General features: G+C 34.1%; 1 protein-coding gene and 1 long non-coding RNA gene across 2 annotated transcripts; both read left to right on the top strand.

Moving 5' to 3' along the window:
• Positions 1-2239: 2239 nt before the first annotated feature.
• Positions 2240-9064, top strand: LOC132283889 (uncharacterized). Its single transcript, XR_009472157.1, has 3 exons — positions 2240-2659; positions 3034-3087; positions 8738-9064. It is a non-coding gene; the product is annotated as an uncharacterized LOC132283889 (long non-coding RNA).
• Positions 9065-12312: 3248 nt separating this feature from the next.
• On the top strand, positions 12313-14367 carry LOC132285958 (vignain-like). Its single transcript, XM_059788199.1, has 4 exons — positions 12313-12779; positions 12991-13226; positions 13332-13472; positions 13910-14367. The coding sequence occupies exons 1-4, from the start codon at positions 12335-12337 to the stop codon at positions 14171-14173; spliced, it is 1086 nt and encodes a 361-aa protein (XP_059644182.1). The 5' UTR covers positions 12313-12334; the 3' UTR covers positions 14174-14367.
• Positions 14368-17117: the final 2750 nt, after the last annotated feature.

Here is a 17117-nt window from a genome sequence, read left to right as displayed (position 1 = left end):
CTGAGGCTGAGGCACATACGGCGCCTAAGGCTGAGGCGCTGGAAAATTAAAACTAACATTAAAATTATCTCACCCCTCTTGGGGCTAACATACCTGTGGTTGGTATTGATAAATCAGATTAAGTGGTCGCCAATTCACATTCTGATTGGCCCCTCCGATTGGTTAGTACTCCGCTGGTATCTGATGTTACGTCTGATTAGCCTGCAGTTGATCAGCCTGGGGCTGACACAAATAGTGCCTTAAATGTTTTTTTGAGCAAAAAAAAGTTATAAAAAATTGAAAAAAAGTGATTTTATTTCATTTTCAAAATTTTCAATGTTTCTATTGACATTATAGCCGTTTTAGGTACTGTTTAGCGTACCCAAACAGTGTCTTAACGGCTATATTGGCTAACCAAACAAATTTTTTTTTTTTAATTTGGTTTTTCTAACAAATTGAAATTTATTTTAAAATATGATTTTTTATTAAAAAAAATGTGTCTTTATTTTCACTATAAATTAATAAATCAAATAATATTAGATATTGTATTGTTTACAAGATTTCATACATATTGGCTAAATAATTTAATTAATGATGATGAAATAAACAAATGGTTGTTTATATAAGATGAAAAATATAACTATTATAAATATAGATGTTAGGAAAAAATTAAAAAATAAAATTTATTAAAAAACTTTAAAATATTAAAGTATTAATATTTTTTAAGAGAAAAAATGCACCATTGGAGTACATGCAATAGCTAAAATTTGAAGATTTTAAAACGTTGATGTGGCTATGGAAAATACTGACGTGGCTATTGAAAAATACTAATGTGGCAAATACGGAGAGCCCATTGGAGATGCTCTAAGGCCATCTACACTTAGCCTCTTTGGATTTTGGCTATCTAAAAATGCCACTTCGGCTTTTTCAAGAGCCACGTCAGCAATTCCAAGAGTCACGTCAGCAACTTTCGCTCTCAAAAAATATAAACTTCATTAGGCTGTCTGAATTCTCGCTCTCCAAAAAAAAAAAAAAAAAATTAAATTTTAAGATTAAAAATAATGAATTGGAATAAGAAAATAAAGGTTACAAATTCTATGGGAATAAGAAAATGAAAATTTAATTCTAATTGTTTTTTTAAAATTTTTTTTTACCAAATTGAATTTTTTGAACTTTTTTTTTATAAAAATTATAGTCATTAAGACACTGTTTGTGTCAGCCAAACAATGCATTAAGGACCAAATGCATTGTTTATGGCAGCAATTTAAAATTTAAAGCAAATTTTTTTTAAAAAAAAAAATCAAATTTTTAGGGGAAAAAACAAAAAAAAAAAGTTTTTTAATTTATTTTTGGCCCAAATAAATATTTTTTTTTTTGGGACAAATAGAGCCTAAATAATATATTTCTTATTTACTGAATTTTATTTTATTTTTTAATAAAAAAATGAGCTCAAAATAACCTATTTTTGAGTTTTTCCAAAAAAAAACTAGGCGGCCAAACAGTGCCTTTGCAGCCTGAAGTAAATCGCAGGCAAAAACGCACCATTTCGCTAAGGAAAAAAGACAAATTTTTTTTTTTCATGATCGGGCTTAATACCGTGAGCCATCCCGTGAGCCGAAATGGACTCCACTCATTTTTACTAGCCCGCTACAGTGCGCTTGGGCCTCATCATCGTCACAAATGAACTTTGGTGCATATGCTCTAGGATGGGAATCATAACCAAAATCGTACTCTAAAAAAATCCTAAGCAGCGTTTGTGCACCCCCACACACAATCGAGAGACTAATTTTTTTTTTTGATTTTTTAACTGTGAAATATACTAATAGCAGCTCTTTTATACAGTAAAAATAGTGCTTTTATTCGTTTACAGCTAGTTGTGTGATGGTCCTGATGGAGTACAGTAAATCTGACCCAAACCCCATGCATTGTCTGGCATTTTTAATATTTACAGCTAGCTTTTTGAAAAAGTCAAAAAAAAAAAAAAAAAAAATTGACTTTTTAACAGTGAAATATAGTAATAATAAGAGTTGTTGGGAAACGTAGCAGCTAAACGCTGTATAGTGCTTTTTTACAGTAAAAATAGTGCTTTTCTTGGTTTTCAGGCAGTTGTGTGATGAGTACAGTAAATATGACCCAAACCCCCCATGCATTGTCATTTTCATGGTAGCTGGCATTTTTAATTTTTACATCAACCTTTTCAAAAAACGTAAACAATATTTTGGATGAATACAATATATATATATATATATATATATATATCTATGCATCAGTTCATGGACTGTCCTCTGTAGATGATGATCTTATCTCATCTCTCTCTCTCTCTTCCTCACACTCTCTCCCTTCTCCATCAGTTCACGGACTGTCCTCTCTCACTCTCATCTTCTCCATTTCCCAGACACCTACACATTTTTTTACGTCTTTTTATCTCCATGACACATCTCCATCTTTGTCTTAACCTTATACATCTCTCCATCTTCTGATTTTAAAGGCAACACACACACTCTCTCTCTATCGTTTCTATCTACCCTAAATATCATATCATGCCTCCTCAATCATTAGGTACCTAACTCCTCTTATTCTTCTTCTCTCACATTTTCCAGTGTTGATGTGAGTAACTCTGGCGAGAAGGCGAGAAAGGACACAACCTTGTGAGAGTTTGAGCAGAAGGAGCAATTTGGAGGTAAGTCATTGATCAATTAGGTTTATTTGATGGAGTTTTAGGGTTTGATTTTTTAGTTGTTCTATTCGATTTGATTTGGGACTGTTCAGCTTCTTTGATTTCTACCACTGATTTGTTAGGGTTTTAGATGTGCAAGCATGATGTTTAAATTTAGGTATATTTCATTTTATGAGTATATTTCATTTGATCTGGAAGATATGTATGATTGTTTGGATTATTTTAGTAAATCAGAGTTATATATATATATATCATGAATTTCTTAGAAATTGAATTATTTAATCCCTCTGCCACAATGAAATTTACAACTCTTTCTGAATTCTTATTTACTGAAATCATCATTGGATCTAAAACATGTAATCAAATTTCTATCTCAGGTGATTGCTAAGTAGCATCGCGGATCATCGAAGTATCTGAATCCAAGTTTGAAGGTGACCTCTTATTCTAAGTCGATGTTTCTGCAATGCAAAATGTTACATTTGTTATTTGGTATTTTTGTGGATTTGTCAAATAGTTCTTGCATTCATCTTTACAGAAGCTGCAAATGCATTTGTTCTGAATGAATTTTTTTTTTTTTTCATCATTCTATTACGCTTGTAGCAAACCATATGCTTAGCATCCTTGTACTAAATTAAGGCATCATATTATCCATTAGTTCTCTATAAAATTACAATCTGATATACTTAACAATTATCTATTCTATGCATTTCATACATCACATAAATAAATAAATGACAGATAAAGCAAATAAAATGGCCAATGGACTTAGCTTTTAACATTTAAATGATGTTTTGCTGTACGGGCGTCCACCAACGGCTTGTAAACACCTGTAGGGAGCTTATACGCGCTAGGAGAAGCAAAACAACGCTTGGAATGCGCCCGGAGGACCCCACACGCGCTGGGGTGATCAAGTGGCGCGTGGCACGCGCCTCCAAGTGCTGGCACTTGTGTGGACGCGCCTCCACGTGCGTGCACGTGCGCGCATGGAGATGGAAGCCTTGCTTGGCGCGTGTTCTTCATGCGCCAGCAAGGTACTAAGGTCCGGCGTGTGAGGAGCACGGGCCGGAGTGTTTCTTTGGTGCGCTGCACTAGATCTGGACCTCAATCGTGTGGCTGATATTCCGATTGCACCGCAAAGCATGGGATTAACCAACCTCCTTTCCGGCACTGCCCTCGCCGCCGGCGACACTCCGGTTGCCGGAAAATTGCCGATGAATTCCAGAAAATATTATTTAGGCCCTAAAAATTTTAGAAAAATTCCGAAAAATTTCTAAAAAATCCCAAAAAATTCCTGAAGCCTAATTTAACGCTCTTGGACCTTCTTGAAGCTTCAGAGCATCCTTTGACGAAGATTACATGGCTTTAAATAAATTTACAATTTGAAATACAATGGAAAAAATTAAATTATATCATTGAACTTTCAAACGGCTAAACCAAAGCCTTAATTACATTCAACCAAAGATAAAATTACATTCAATAACTTATAAGCTTTATACATAGCCCAAACACACATTGTCATCCATTCACAATTATATTTACATCATCATGTATCAATATATTAATTCATATATCAACATACATCAATAAATAAATATATGTATATCAAAATTGGATCCATGAATGATGAATTTTGATAAAAACATGATCTCTAGTAATGAATCAAGCCATGCTCTGATACACTGTTGGGAAACGTGCTAGTTTTAAAAACTTTTCGAGAGATTTTCATTCACAGATCTTGGTTCATCACATAGAGACAAGTTTTATGCAAGAATAAAACATGATATTTCATTCAATTAACAGATTGAATATTTACATCAAAGGTCTGAGTAAAGTTTTAAATCTTTCCTCTAAAGTGAATGTTTTCACTTATTGTAGATCCCTTAGCAAGATACTTTCTCCTTGAGTCTCCATCTTCTCGGTAATTGTTTTGCCTTTAGGAATCACTCATAAGCTTCCACTCCATGAATGACCTTGGAAAACTAGGCTTGTGGGAGCCTCCATTAAATGAGAACACTAACCCTAATTTTGTAGAAAGAGAAAATATATTCTTTTTTCCTTCTTCCAAAAATCACCCTAAAATATACATAGACCATATATATATATAGGCAACATAAAGATAAAGAAAAAGAAATAATAAATCATTCTCAATCTCTAATTCACATGTCTCAAATGTAATAGGATTCCAATATCAAGTTGGGCTATGATTGAGAATCCTTTGGGCTTATTATTTTATTGGCTACAATGAATTAATAATTGATCCGGTCCATAGACTCAATTCAATTAATTCATAAATTAATTTCTACTCCACTAAAAGAAATTAATTGAACTCCAATTAAATAATAAATAACCTCTAAGTCAATGTTGCACTTTGACCTCTCTATGCATAATTAGTTATTGAATAAATAAAGCCATCAATTCGACTACTTAATTAATATATTTATTTTGGTACCATTGATTATATCTGGCTCGATCCCAATAAAACATTTGTTTGACAAAAATAATAATTTAAATAAATAAATATATAATAAATCATTTTGTCTAAAAACACACGAAGGCTTTCGAATTTACTTTATGATCAACCATAATCAATGCAAAATAAATACAAGTAGCAATGATGCAAATATTAAAAATATAACTCTCTAACTATTAATTACATAACTACCCAAAGTGTCAGTCTAAGGATCCCGAAGTATCCGTCGAACAAATCAAAGTAATTATTAATTAATAAAAGAGTTTATACTTTTCTCATGCTTAAAAGTCAAATACCATGACGGTGATAGGGAACAATTGCATACGACGGCTCTCGCAATATATCTCAACCTATGGCGGATTCAGTTCAAGTCTTAATTAATTATGAGTCCATCCATAATTACCGATTATGAACAATTTATGATTACTATTTATATTCATATATTGATCGCCATCACATACGTATATAAATATCTCTTGTAATCAAGTGGACACTATCAATTCTATAATGAATCGAAACATAATACATTGAATTCACCAATTGTATAAAGCATAAATATATCAGAAACGTCAGGCACATATGTCACTATAATCCAAATAAGAATTTGCTATGCTAGGGCATATAAATCCCAACACTTAGGTACTCATATACCAACCATGGAATATGGATATGCATTAAAATTGATGGGAATATGGATATACTTTAGCTTCTTTTAATGGAAAACCCCACTCCTTGCTTTGCCAAATTAAGAACCTCTGTTAATCTCTTTACTTGAACTGACGACGTCTCAGCACATAGAGTCTCATAAACTAATAAATTCTTTTTCTTTAATTTTGTGTGTTCGTATGTAACTGAGGAAATGTTCTAACAATGCTTCCTTTTTCCATTACCTTAACAACTAAAGATGATGGTATCACATTGGGTATGTTCAAGCTGCTGAAAACTAACTAAATTAACAATGTCCATTTTGCATATCATTTTACTCCTTAATAATTATTAATTAGGATGTGCCTCAAGTCTTTCGATCTTGTGTTTGTTATATTATATATTCATATGTACTTTTCTACTAATCAGATAAGATTAATCTATTTTATTTACTTCCATCTTGCCAGGCAGAGCTTAAGATTATGAGTAGTCATTGTGTGCTCTCTTGTATGACACCCTAATTTTACTTGGCTTCACCTTTATTTTTTTGTTGGCGCCTTAATGTGATGTTTTATTCATGTAGTTATATTGTTCTACTAATATATTTTTGTATTAGATACCGAACTACTGGTTAAAATTTATAGAATTGCAAATTTGGATAGAAGTTCGGACTTGTTTTTGGAGATTCGTGAGCTCAAAAAAGAACTTAAAATGAATCAAAGGTAAGGGCACCCTTGTTTCTTGCTTTACTAGTAAAAAAACTCAGTACAAGTAAAGCAAGAAACAAGGGTGCGCTTGCCTCTCTTTCTTTTTAAGTTGTTTTTTGAGCTCACGAATCTCCAAAAACAAGTCCGAACCTCTATCCAAATTTGCCATTCTATAAAATTGAACCAGTAGTTCGGTATCTAATATGAAAACATATAACGGTATAACTATATGTGAATAAAACACCATAAGGCGCCAAAAAAAAAAAGAAAAAAAAGGTGAAGCCCAAGTCAAATGACTACTCATAATCTTAAGCTCTGCAAGATGGAAGTAAATAAATTAATCTTATCTGATTACTAGAAAAGTACACCTGAATCAATAATATAACAAACACCTCTTGAAGACCGAATTATTTCAAGACTTGAGGTACATCCTAATTAATAATTGTTAAGGAGTAAACTGACTTAAAAAATGAACATTGTTCATTTAGTCTTCCCATGCCAACTGTACGTCTTCATGTGTCCTAGCACATCCAAATTAGCTACTGTGGCTATGATAAATAACTTTCAGCCAAGAGAGTTCTATTATCCAAATTCCCATTAAGCTCCACTAGTTCCAATTGCATCCTTTCAATGAAGCAAGAAACAAGGGTGCCCTTACCTTCTTTAGAGTCTTGGGATATTGCATTTCTGTGCCATCACCTAGTGTTCTGATTGTGCGACTGCACAACCAAAGGCCAAAGGGATGAAGCTGAAGAGGAGTTGCATATCATGGTAATGTTAAAATGCATTGCACGGATGGATTGATGCTTGAGACAAAGTTGTCAGGAAGTACTGTCATTTTTCAATGTTCCTAAGCTGTAGTTTGTATTTCTTATATAGACGATGTGAGTGTTGTTGTTACTTGGATATTCTAATATTTTAATGTCAACCTCCTTAAACTTAAAGGAATTTTTGTGGCCGAAAAGGGGGGAACAATACATATTTCATAAAACGCCCCTATTCATGCATGTGTTGTGGTTTTTTGATGATTAAAGGTGTATGTATTTAGTATTTTTAAATGGTGGGTCAATCTCTTTTCAGTTTTCAGTGGAGCTAACACTGTTTAATAGTGCATGCAATCAAAAAAATCAATGAAAATTAGAACAATGAGAATTTATGATGGTTCTTATCAAATCCAGAGGGCTAAGGGATCATTCTCTTAGAAGAGTGTCTGGGAAGCATATAGAATTGTACCCAATGTTAACTGGTTTAAGCTCTGAAATGGAGGTGGTCTATGTTGAGTGTTTTTGTTCTCTAATATGTTGTTTGAACATGGAGGTGGTCTATGTTTAGTGTTTTTGTTCTCCAATATGTTGTTTGAACTTGGAGGTGGTCTGTGTTTACTGTTTTTGTTCTCCAATATGTTGTTTTAACTTGCTCTAATTACACATAACGAGTAAAGTTCACCCTTATGTTATGTCATGTAGGATTTGAGAAAAATCTATTCATATGACAATTGTAGTTTCCATAAAATTATTCTTGTTATAATATGATTTTATATTGAATGGTTCATTTGTATGGTGTTTAGGAATAGTTGTATAAGAAAATTGTTTTACTAAGCCTGGTTAAAAAAAACAAGGAGAGGGGAAGAGGGTTCTCATGTTCTAGGAAAAAAGATGAGCAAAAAAGATGAGCAAATGTGTGGAATTTTGACATTTGTGGTTATATATTTTCTTATTTGATAAATCACTCTCCATGGACGTAGTCCTAAAGTTGGGTTATCATGTAAAATATTGTGATATCTCTGTGTATGCTTGTGTGTGTTGTGTGATATATGTGGGTTTGATTTATCTGTGCTGTGTGATATATGTGTGTAAATATAATAATATATGTGGGTTTGTAAGCGAGTTTTGAGCCTGAGTAATTTGTGAACCTAACCAAACCGAGTTCAAACCCTAGGATGGAAGGAAGCTCGAGCCAAGTCAAGTTCAGCTAAGGCAATTTTAAAACTTAGCATGCTCCTCAATCATCATTTAACCAACTCATCTCATCCCCCCCCCCCCCCCCCCCCCCCCCCCGCGGGGCATGATGTGAATTAAAGTGATTGTAAATATTTAAGTCAAGTAACTAACTCATTTTATTTTTCTTCTTCCAATTAAATCTTTGCTGTATATTATTTTATTAATGTTTTGCATAATTTTTTTGTTTTGTTTTTTTTTTTGTTTTCAGCTTATAAAATATTTAAGTCTAAGTTTTTAAATTTTGTTTAAAATCTGTCAGGTTTGCTGCGTCTTGCAATAGGAGAAACTAAATTGAAATGAGTGGTAACACTTTTTTAAGAGTTCAATAACCGTTAAACGCGGCCGGTTTATATTGATATTCGTCTGAGTCCGTTACAGTGCGACTGCGAATCATGGACGGTACATGATGGGATTACTGCACATATATATGTTAAATATACTGTTATATAAGAACTGAAAGGAGTTTGGGTTATATAAGAGCATTTCCAATGTAAAATGTTATTTCTCCATTGTAAAATTATATTTTAAGAGGATTTAGATGTACAGTACCAAAATGTTATATTTTAATAATTATGTTTTAATGATACATTACATCTAAAATGTTATATTTTAACAATCATATTCTAATTGTGCATTATCCTTATTTTAATAAATGCAATATCCTTGTTTTTTCATGTGATTTTTCAGCCCATATCTGCACAAGAATTCAAAAAACTTGACATCTCAAGTTTTCAACTTATAGCAACTTGTTTTATATGATAATGTTTTTAAGAATTTCATATTTTGAAAGGCTGTATGACACACTATTGAAGTATATCAAAAAAACAATATCTCATATTTTGAGCTTGAAAGGACATTTGAGAAAAAATAATATCTCATATTTTGAGCTTGAAAGGACATTTGAGAGAGGTATTGCAGCCGCTCTAAAGTTGAAAAAATTAAGAGTAAAAGTTACGCCCTATCAAGTATTTTTGAAAGACACATTTATGTGTAAAGAGTTATATATATATATACTCCAATGTCATCAAAAGGTATCCCTTTATCAGCCGAGACTCGACTGGATCCCGGAATGACACCTTTGACATGATAGGTCTAGGTCAGATTATAACCTTTAAAGTGGAGAGAAAAAGCACACACACACAAACATATTTGGGTTGCTTTTCTGGGCCTACTGCAATTGTTGGGCATTCTCAACTCAATTAGTCATTAGTGACTATTAACACTCTTTGTCGTGTTACATGTTCATTCATGTGCTTGGAACATGATTTTAAACATCCTCAAGAATATTGGGATATACAATTTTGGTGTAAAGATGAAATGTGATGTTAATATATATAGGCATCAGCTAGGCCTGTGGTCAAGCCCCTAATCCTATGTGGTCCAGGTTAGTCCCTTTCTTAATAAGTATTAATCCAAATAATATGATATCCCTTCTCTAAAAAGGATATTTAGTGTTTGAGCGCTATTATGAACAATATGACATGCATGTCTACGTTTGCTTGAATTTTTAGAGATAAAAATAAAATAATAATATATAAAATAAAATAAAATAAAATTAGACAACTGCTCCAATTGTTGGCATTCTTATCCCAAATAGGCAAGAGTGACTACAACTGTTTGTCATGCTACTACATGTTCATCCATGAGCTTGGAGGATGCAACTCTTTGACATGGTACATGTTCATCCATGAGCTTGGAACATGGGTCTAAAACATCCTTAAAAATATTGATATATATCATCAATATTGGTGGAAATATGAAATTTGATCTTAATATTTTTTCAAAAATAATTTTTGATATTTCTAGTTGAAGTTTGATTGAAGCACCCATTAAATTTATGTAATATAACTTTGTTATGATTGTGAATAACATTTATAATTAAATTTATACATATAAATGTTGAATATTTTTTTCAAAGACATAAAAAGAACCGAAAAAGTAATCTACTTGGCTTAAAAAGTCTTAATATGAAATGTCCATTACCAGTACCACTGTTATGGTATTTGACATTATAAACCTTGTAATTAAATGATTAATTTATTGTTTTACCATTTATGATATTTGGCATTTATGAATATATGGATGTGTGTACATTTTTATGTAACTGAAACTCACAAGTGATAGATCCCAATACTCTACGGTAGAGTAGTCCTACAAGCGATGTCTTCACCATTATTATTGTTGTCATCAGTTTTGGCCCACCCCAATGATGTTATCATACGTAACAACTCAACTTTTCTAGCCAATTAAATTTTTAAATCTTACAACCTCCATAGAATTTTAAAAATTATATTCCAATAAAACAAAATAAAAAAATCACCATTTATTTTATTACCCATCAAATCAATGAAAAGGCTTTTACCCTTTTTTATTATTTTTGACTCCTCTTATATAATGAGTATAGTATATATAAGTTTTATTTAAAAAATATATATCTATCTCATAATATACTTACCATTCGAACTATTAATATAATTAAAAAGCATAACATCAACGATTTACCTTCCAAATCTCACCAATGCACTTGGAAACGAGTATAAATTTTCTTTCATTGCCCAAGATCATGCCTAGTATCATGATGCAAGTGCAGTTGCGACTACACTTAGCATTCCTTTATCTAAATACGTAGTAGTTCTTAGATCACGGATCTACCTTGATACTCATAACATAGTATAGAATCAATTCGATTTCTTGAGGCATATCAGTAATTTTGGTTGGCATATTACTTCAAAGAATGGACAAAAATATCCTAACCAGTTCATCATCTTACAAAAGTTGAAACAAAATTTTAAGTTTTAGTGCAATCGACGTACGTAGTTCAATTTTTTGAAAGATGGGTCTCCACTATTTTGCAAGTCCATATTTGTTAATTAACATGATCTATTATTGTGAGTCGTGCTTCACAATATATGACACTTACTATGAGACGGAAGGAGTACAAAAACTCAAAGATCCAATGATTCTCTACAAACACAGGCATGGGATCCAATCCTCTCAATATACAATATATTTACATTGAATATGCAATAATGATACAATATATTACATGGTGTTGTAGCACTACAACACCATTAAGTAGAGATTTCAACACATTAAAATGTGTCGATTTAAGATTGTTGTGTTGTCAATTTAAAGTTGTTGCATTGAGAATTTAAACACATGGGACAAAATAAATAAATAAAGTAACGGGACAATATCATGACCCATACACATGCATGCATATTACACACACACACATATAAATAGAGAGAGGAATTACTCACGCATTCCTCTCATTCAGTTCTCTTATTTTCGGTCTTTTTCAGAATCTAGTTTAAACTTTGAAGTAACAGAGAAATCAGTTACAAGGTCTTTATATCCACAACTCGCAAGAAACCGTGGACTCTATATGATGTAACCATGACCCTTCACGGGGTCCTCCCATGTTTCTCTCTCTAGACTTTCTCTCTCTAGATAAATAACTCAAATAACGTATTTAGCATGCAAGGATCACCCTATACTGCACAAAACAATCCCCACAAGTTTTCTATGTTCACACACTTTGACAACTACGCAGTGACTAAAAAACTTTTATCCTTTCTTTTCTTCCTTTAAGTTCTTGGACTTTAACCAAACCTAGTTACAAAAAAAGTTGCTAGATTTAATTCCACATAACCAAATATAGCATCTGCTCAATTATAGTCATACCCTATCTTGGTGTCTACTATCTTATTGATTGTTCATGCCCATAAGAAACCTTCAACTTCTTTCATTTATTTCACTTGTAGTGTTCTTCCACCTTCATTCTTATCTTCTCAAGTCACTCTTCTATATAAGGAGGTTCTAGTATATCCCCTAAAATCACATATTGTGAGCAATGGCAATGAAGTTCCTTCTAGTAGCTCTCTCTCTCGCTCTGCTTCTCGGACTTGGCAAGAGTTTCGATTTCCTCGAAGAGGAATTGGAGACCGAGGAGAGGTTCTGGGATTTGTACGAGAGGTGGAGGAGCCACCACACGTTGTCAAGGAACCTCGATGAGAAGCACAAGCGGTTCAATGTGTTCAAGGAGAACGTTCGCCACGTTCACGAGTTTAACAAGAAGGACAAGCCTTACAAGTTGAAGTTGAACAAGTTTGCAGACATGACTAACCACGAGTTCAAGGTCGTTTACGCGGGCTCTAAGGTTAAACACCACAGTATGCTCCGGGGAAGCCCCCAAGGGAACGGGACCTTCATGTATGAGAAGGTCAATAAAGTCCCTACCTCCATTGATTGGAGAAAGAAAGGTGCTGTCACAGATGTCAAGGACCAAGGACAATGTGGTAAGCCTATATCCTCATTTCCTACCATGTTCACCTCACCCTAAGTTGCCATTTCACCATTCGCTTATTCGCCAATCAGAATTCATAGCATGCCACAGGAACACATATAGGGGCATAATTGTCCTTTTGCCAAAAAAAACAACTTGTATGTGTCACATAATATGCATGAAACAAATTGCTTGTTGTTCAATAATTCTTGTTGATGTCACAGGTAGTTGTTGGGCATTCTCAACAGTTGTTGGAGTTGAAGGTATAAACCAAATCAAAACAAGTAAGTTAGTTTCTTTGTCCGAACAAGAGCTGGTTGACTGTGACACCAAGGAAAATCAAGGCTGTAATGGAGGGCTGATGGATTATGCATACAAGTTCATCAAACAGAAGGGAGGCTTAAATACAGAGGGTAACTATCCTTACACAGCCGAAGACGGAACTTGTGATGCTTCAAAGGTACATAATATATGCAATACCTAATTAAGGTTCAAATAATATTTCAGTAAAATTATTTACAGCTTTGATTCTGATATTGCAGGACTAAATTTGATTATTTTGCAGGAGAATTCTCCAGTAGTCTCAATTGATGGACACGAGAACGTACCTGCTAATGATGAGGATGCACTGCTGAAAGCCGTAGCTAACCAACCTGTGTCTGTCGGCATAGATGCTGGAGGTTCTGATTTCCAGTTCTACTCGGAGGTAAATCCATAAGCCATGAAATTACTTTCATCAGAAGAACTCTGCTTTTCTTCTGCCACCAAATATAACGTGCCAAACCTGTATTTTTTATTTTTCATTTCATTTGCATAATTGTTCAAGAATTAAAACAACCTGCAAAATTGAAAGAAACTTGGAATTTTGAAAAAAAAAAGAAGGGCGGGGGGATATTTAATAAAGTTCTAAATTTTGCTTTCGAAAGTTTCTATCAAGACAAACACATCTTGGAGAATAACAACTATGACTGGAGGCTGTAAACAACCATTATATAAACGATTTTGAATCATCTGAGACAGAAGCTAGAGTTATAGAATAATATTCTCATGTTTTGAACAATTCTAATTAAAACAGGATTGAACAGCTCAGTTTTAAACAAGGAATTGAATAATTTCTGAGATTTGTTTTCAACTGGAACACAGGGAGTATTTAGTGGAGACTGCGGCACTGAACTGGATCACGGGGTGGCAATAGTGGGCTACGGAACAACCCTTGATGGGACAAAATACTGGACAGTAAAGAACTCATGGGGTCCTGAATGGGGAGAGAAGGGTTACATCAGGATGCAGCGTGGCATCTCTGCAAAAGAGGGACTGTGTGGTATAGCGATGCAGGCCTCGTATCCTATCAAAACCTCCTCAAATAACCCTAAAGGACCTCCATCTCCTCCTAAGGATGAACTCTGAACCACATTGATACCATATATTAAGCACCGCTTTTCAGTCTCGGCCGTTATTTCATCTCTGCTAAAGTTGCATCCCTCATCTCCCCATAAAAGTACATAATTTGTGAGACTGATTTGATGATGGTCTCATCTAATGTATCTCCTTAACTCTATCTGGATTTTGAGGATTAAATAAATTATTTTCAACTTTCTTCACTATTGGATAGGATGACGCTTGTCTGTAATGCAGCAGGAGCCAAGGAGGATAACTTCAAATTTGGCCTCTATGTTTTCAACTTCCTCAAGCATTAAAATGATGCATCAGTTAACAACTTAAAGCAATTTCTGCTATCAACTTAGAGAACGAATATAAAATAAGGATCACTTGCAAGGTTGAAAAAGTAGATAATTAAAAGTCAGAAGTCATATGTAAGTTTTATGCAAAAATGAACAAGATAACATTAGCAAGATGCTGAGCCAAAAAAGAGTATGCTATCGAAACAATTTTCGGTCACAACTTAATATTTTGTCATTTATGACATCAATGCAATGGGCTATCCTCTACAGAGATCATCCATGTTCATCCATGTTATAGGCAGATAACTTGAACGACAAAATGATGATTACATTCTTCTGAGATGGCAATAATTATCCCAACCATAAACACAAAATAAATAAGGAATTATTTCTGTATTCTGTTCAAGATATTGTGCCCAGTGCACAATATGAGGAATGGCATAGTTGAGACTGGTATGATCAACATACCATGTAACAAACCAAATTCAATTAGGGAATGTTTAAGCATACATATTTTGTCAGCCATAGCATCTGATGGGATCATTGCAGCCCTTTGCAGCAGATTGTTTTGAGCCGCGACCACCACCCTTCTCCAAATACTACTGATGGTACTCCTCTGCTCTATAAAATCTCTTTGCTAGAAGAATTTCTGTCACAATCTTACTGTCTTTGAGCTCCATCTGCTTAGATTCCATTGACTCACGTGCTTGCTGAGCCTGGGCCTCATTGTAGTAGTATATCCCTCAGCGGTACTGCGTGCCCACATCACCACCCTAGCAGATAAACAGGTCGTCAAATGTAACATGGATTAGAAAGGATTTCAATCCATCAGAAAAATGCTTTAAGCATTATTTACATTTTATATACAAGAGCAACTGTCGTAGAATTCAAAGTTCAAAACCATTTAGGGTTGTAACTTAGTTGTATCTCCTCAACTTCCCGAGCGAAAGGTTAAGGGTTCAAGTCCCTATAGGGGAAAATTGTGTGCGTGTAACACTACTTAATCTATCCTATAGATCTTAGTTAGGACATAGAACGAAAAGGAGTTTTGAAAAGTTACCACTTGTTGCTAATATTTGTGGCAAGTTCCAAATTTTTCCTCTACATACGTCGAAACCAAATGGAGGCTTGGGCTTACATATGGGTAAGAATGGAATACAATACTTGAACACTTGAGGTGTAATGACCTAAACCGGGGATCCGGATCGCTAACCGGGTCCTTACCCGAACCCGAGGATATACTAGGGGTAAAATGGTCTTTTTACAATCTAAAAGGATAATCCATCCTTAAACTAGTCAAATGAGGTTTAAAAAAACTATTCTAGTCATTCCATGATGCTCGGTGAGGTTCTACAGTCACCGGATATGAATTCCCAAAAGTGTCCTTACCGGTTCAAGGCAAATTCTGACACTGTTGCATTAAAACAACCATAACTCTCAACATGGATGGAATTTGAAGATTAGGTTGGTCTCATTAGAAAGATAACTCAAAATCCTTGAAAATGGACTCAAGAATGACCCTATTTGGGTTTGGAACGAAGAAGTTATGATTGTTCGAAGTCAAGTGTTTGAAGCTGTCAACTGAAGAAGCCACTTGAGAGCACCCGGGGACTTGAACTGGTTCAGTGGAGCTGAATCAGTTCATGATGGGCAGAATGCTCATCCTCAAACCAAAGGTCCCCCCTTGAACCAGTTCAATGGGGCTGAACTGGTTTAAGATACCCAGAACCTCAAAATTGCCCCAAACAGCCTAAAATTGAATACTTGAATGCATGAACAAGCCTATGGTCCCTTACTGACCTTATTTAAGGTCTAAACATGTCCCGAACATGCAAATTAACAGTGTAAAAACATAATTAAACCCCATGCCTTCAATTAAACTGAATACAAGTCCACTACATCGTTTGAAGACCGAATTATACAAATATCATTTTATACAATTTCCAAATAATCAAATACAAAGAATGAGGTCTCTGTGGTCAAAATTACATAGCTTTATTATGAATAAAATGAAATCCTAACTACGTCGATATCCATGAATGCATATCATTCACCGGCTCATCTCCAAGCCCCTGAAAAATGTTAATAAAGATAGGGTGAGCTCAACAACTCAGTAGAGAAAGCCTAAATCACATTTCTAAAAATCCCGTGAGCCATAACTAAAGAAAGGGAATCAAAAAAAATGGATCATGGATTATGGGTCATACCAATCATACATGAATTTCACCAATTCACAAACTATACCATCAAACATGAAATGTAAATGTTATTTTCCTCCCTTTGAACCCAATCCTTACTAAAACCTTCTTAACCACCACCTTAACTTGCAATACCCTCCTTCATCTCACTTCCTAACCTTTTCTCCCACATAAAACCTTTACCCTCTCAATTCACCCCATGCCAATTAAGAATATGCATGTCATACAACCATTATCAATCTAAAAATCATGATATACATCATAATCATCCTATTAAAACATCCAAAACATGAAGTCAATCATACAAATCATACTTTCACATTTCATCATAGAAAAATAGCATGATTGACACAAATAAAATAAACCATCATATTCTCAACCCAAGTAGTTAGATTAATACCATCTCATGCTTAACATCACAACAAAAAAATTTACAAACTAAGCAAGCTTCATAATATCAAGATTTTCATG

Source organism: Cornus florida, unplaced genomic scaffold, assembly GCF_030987335.1.
Source record: "Cornus florida cultivar Cherokee Brave unplaced genomic scaffold, ASM3098733v1 CherokeeBrave_3.0.0_Hap2_Chr11, whole genome shotgun sequence".
Taxonomy (NCBI): Eukaryota; Viridiplantae; Streptophyta; class Magnoliopsida; order Cornales; family Cornaceae; genus Cornus; species Cornus florida.
Note: the sequence above shows the minus strand (reverse complement) of the source record. Positions and strands in the feature narration are given on the sequence as shown.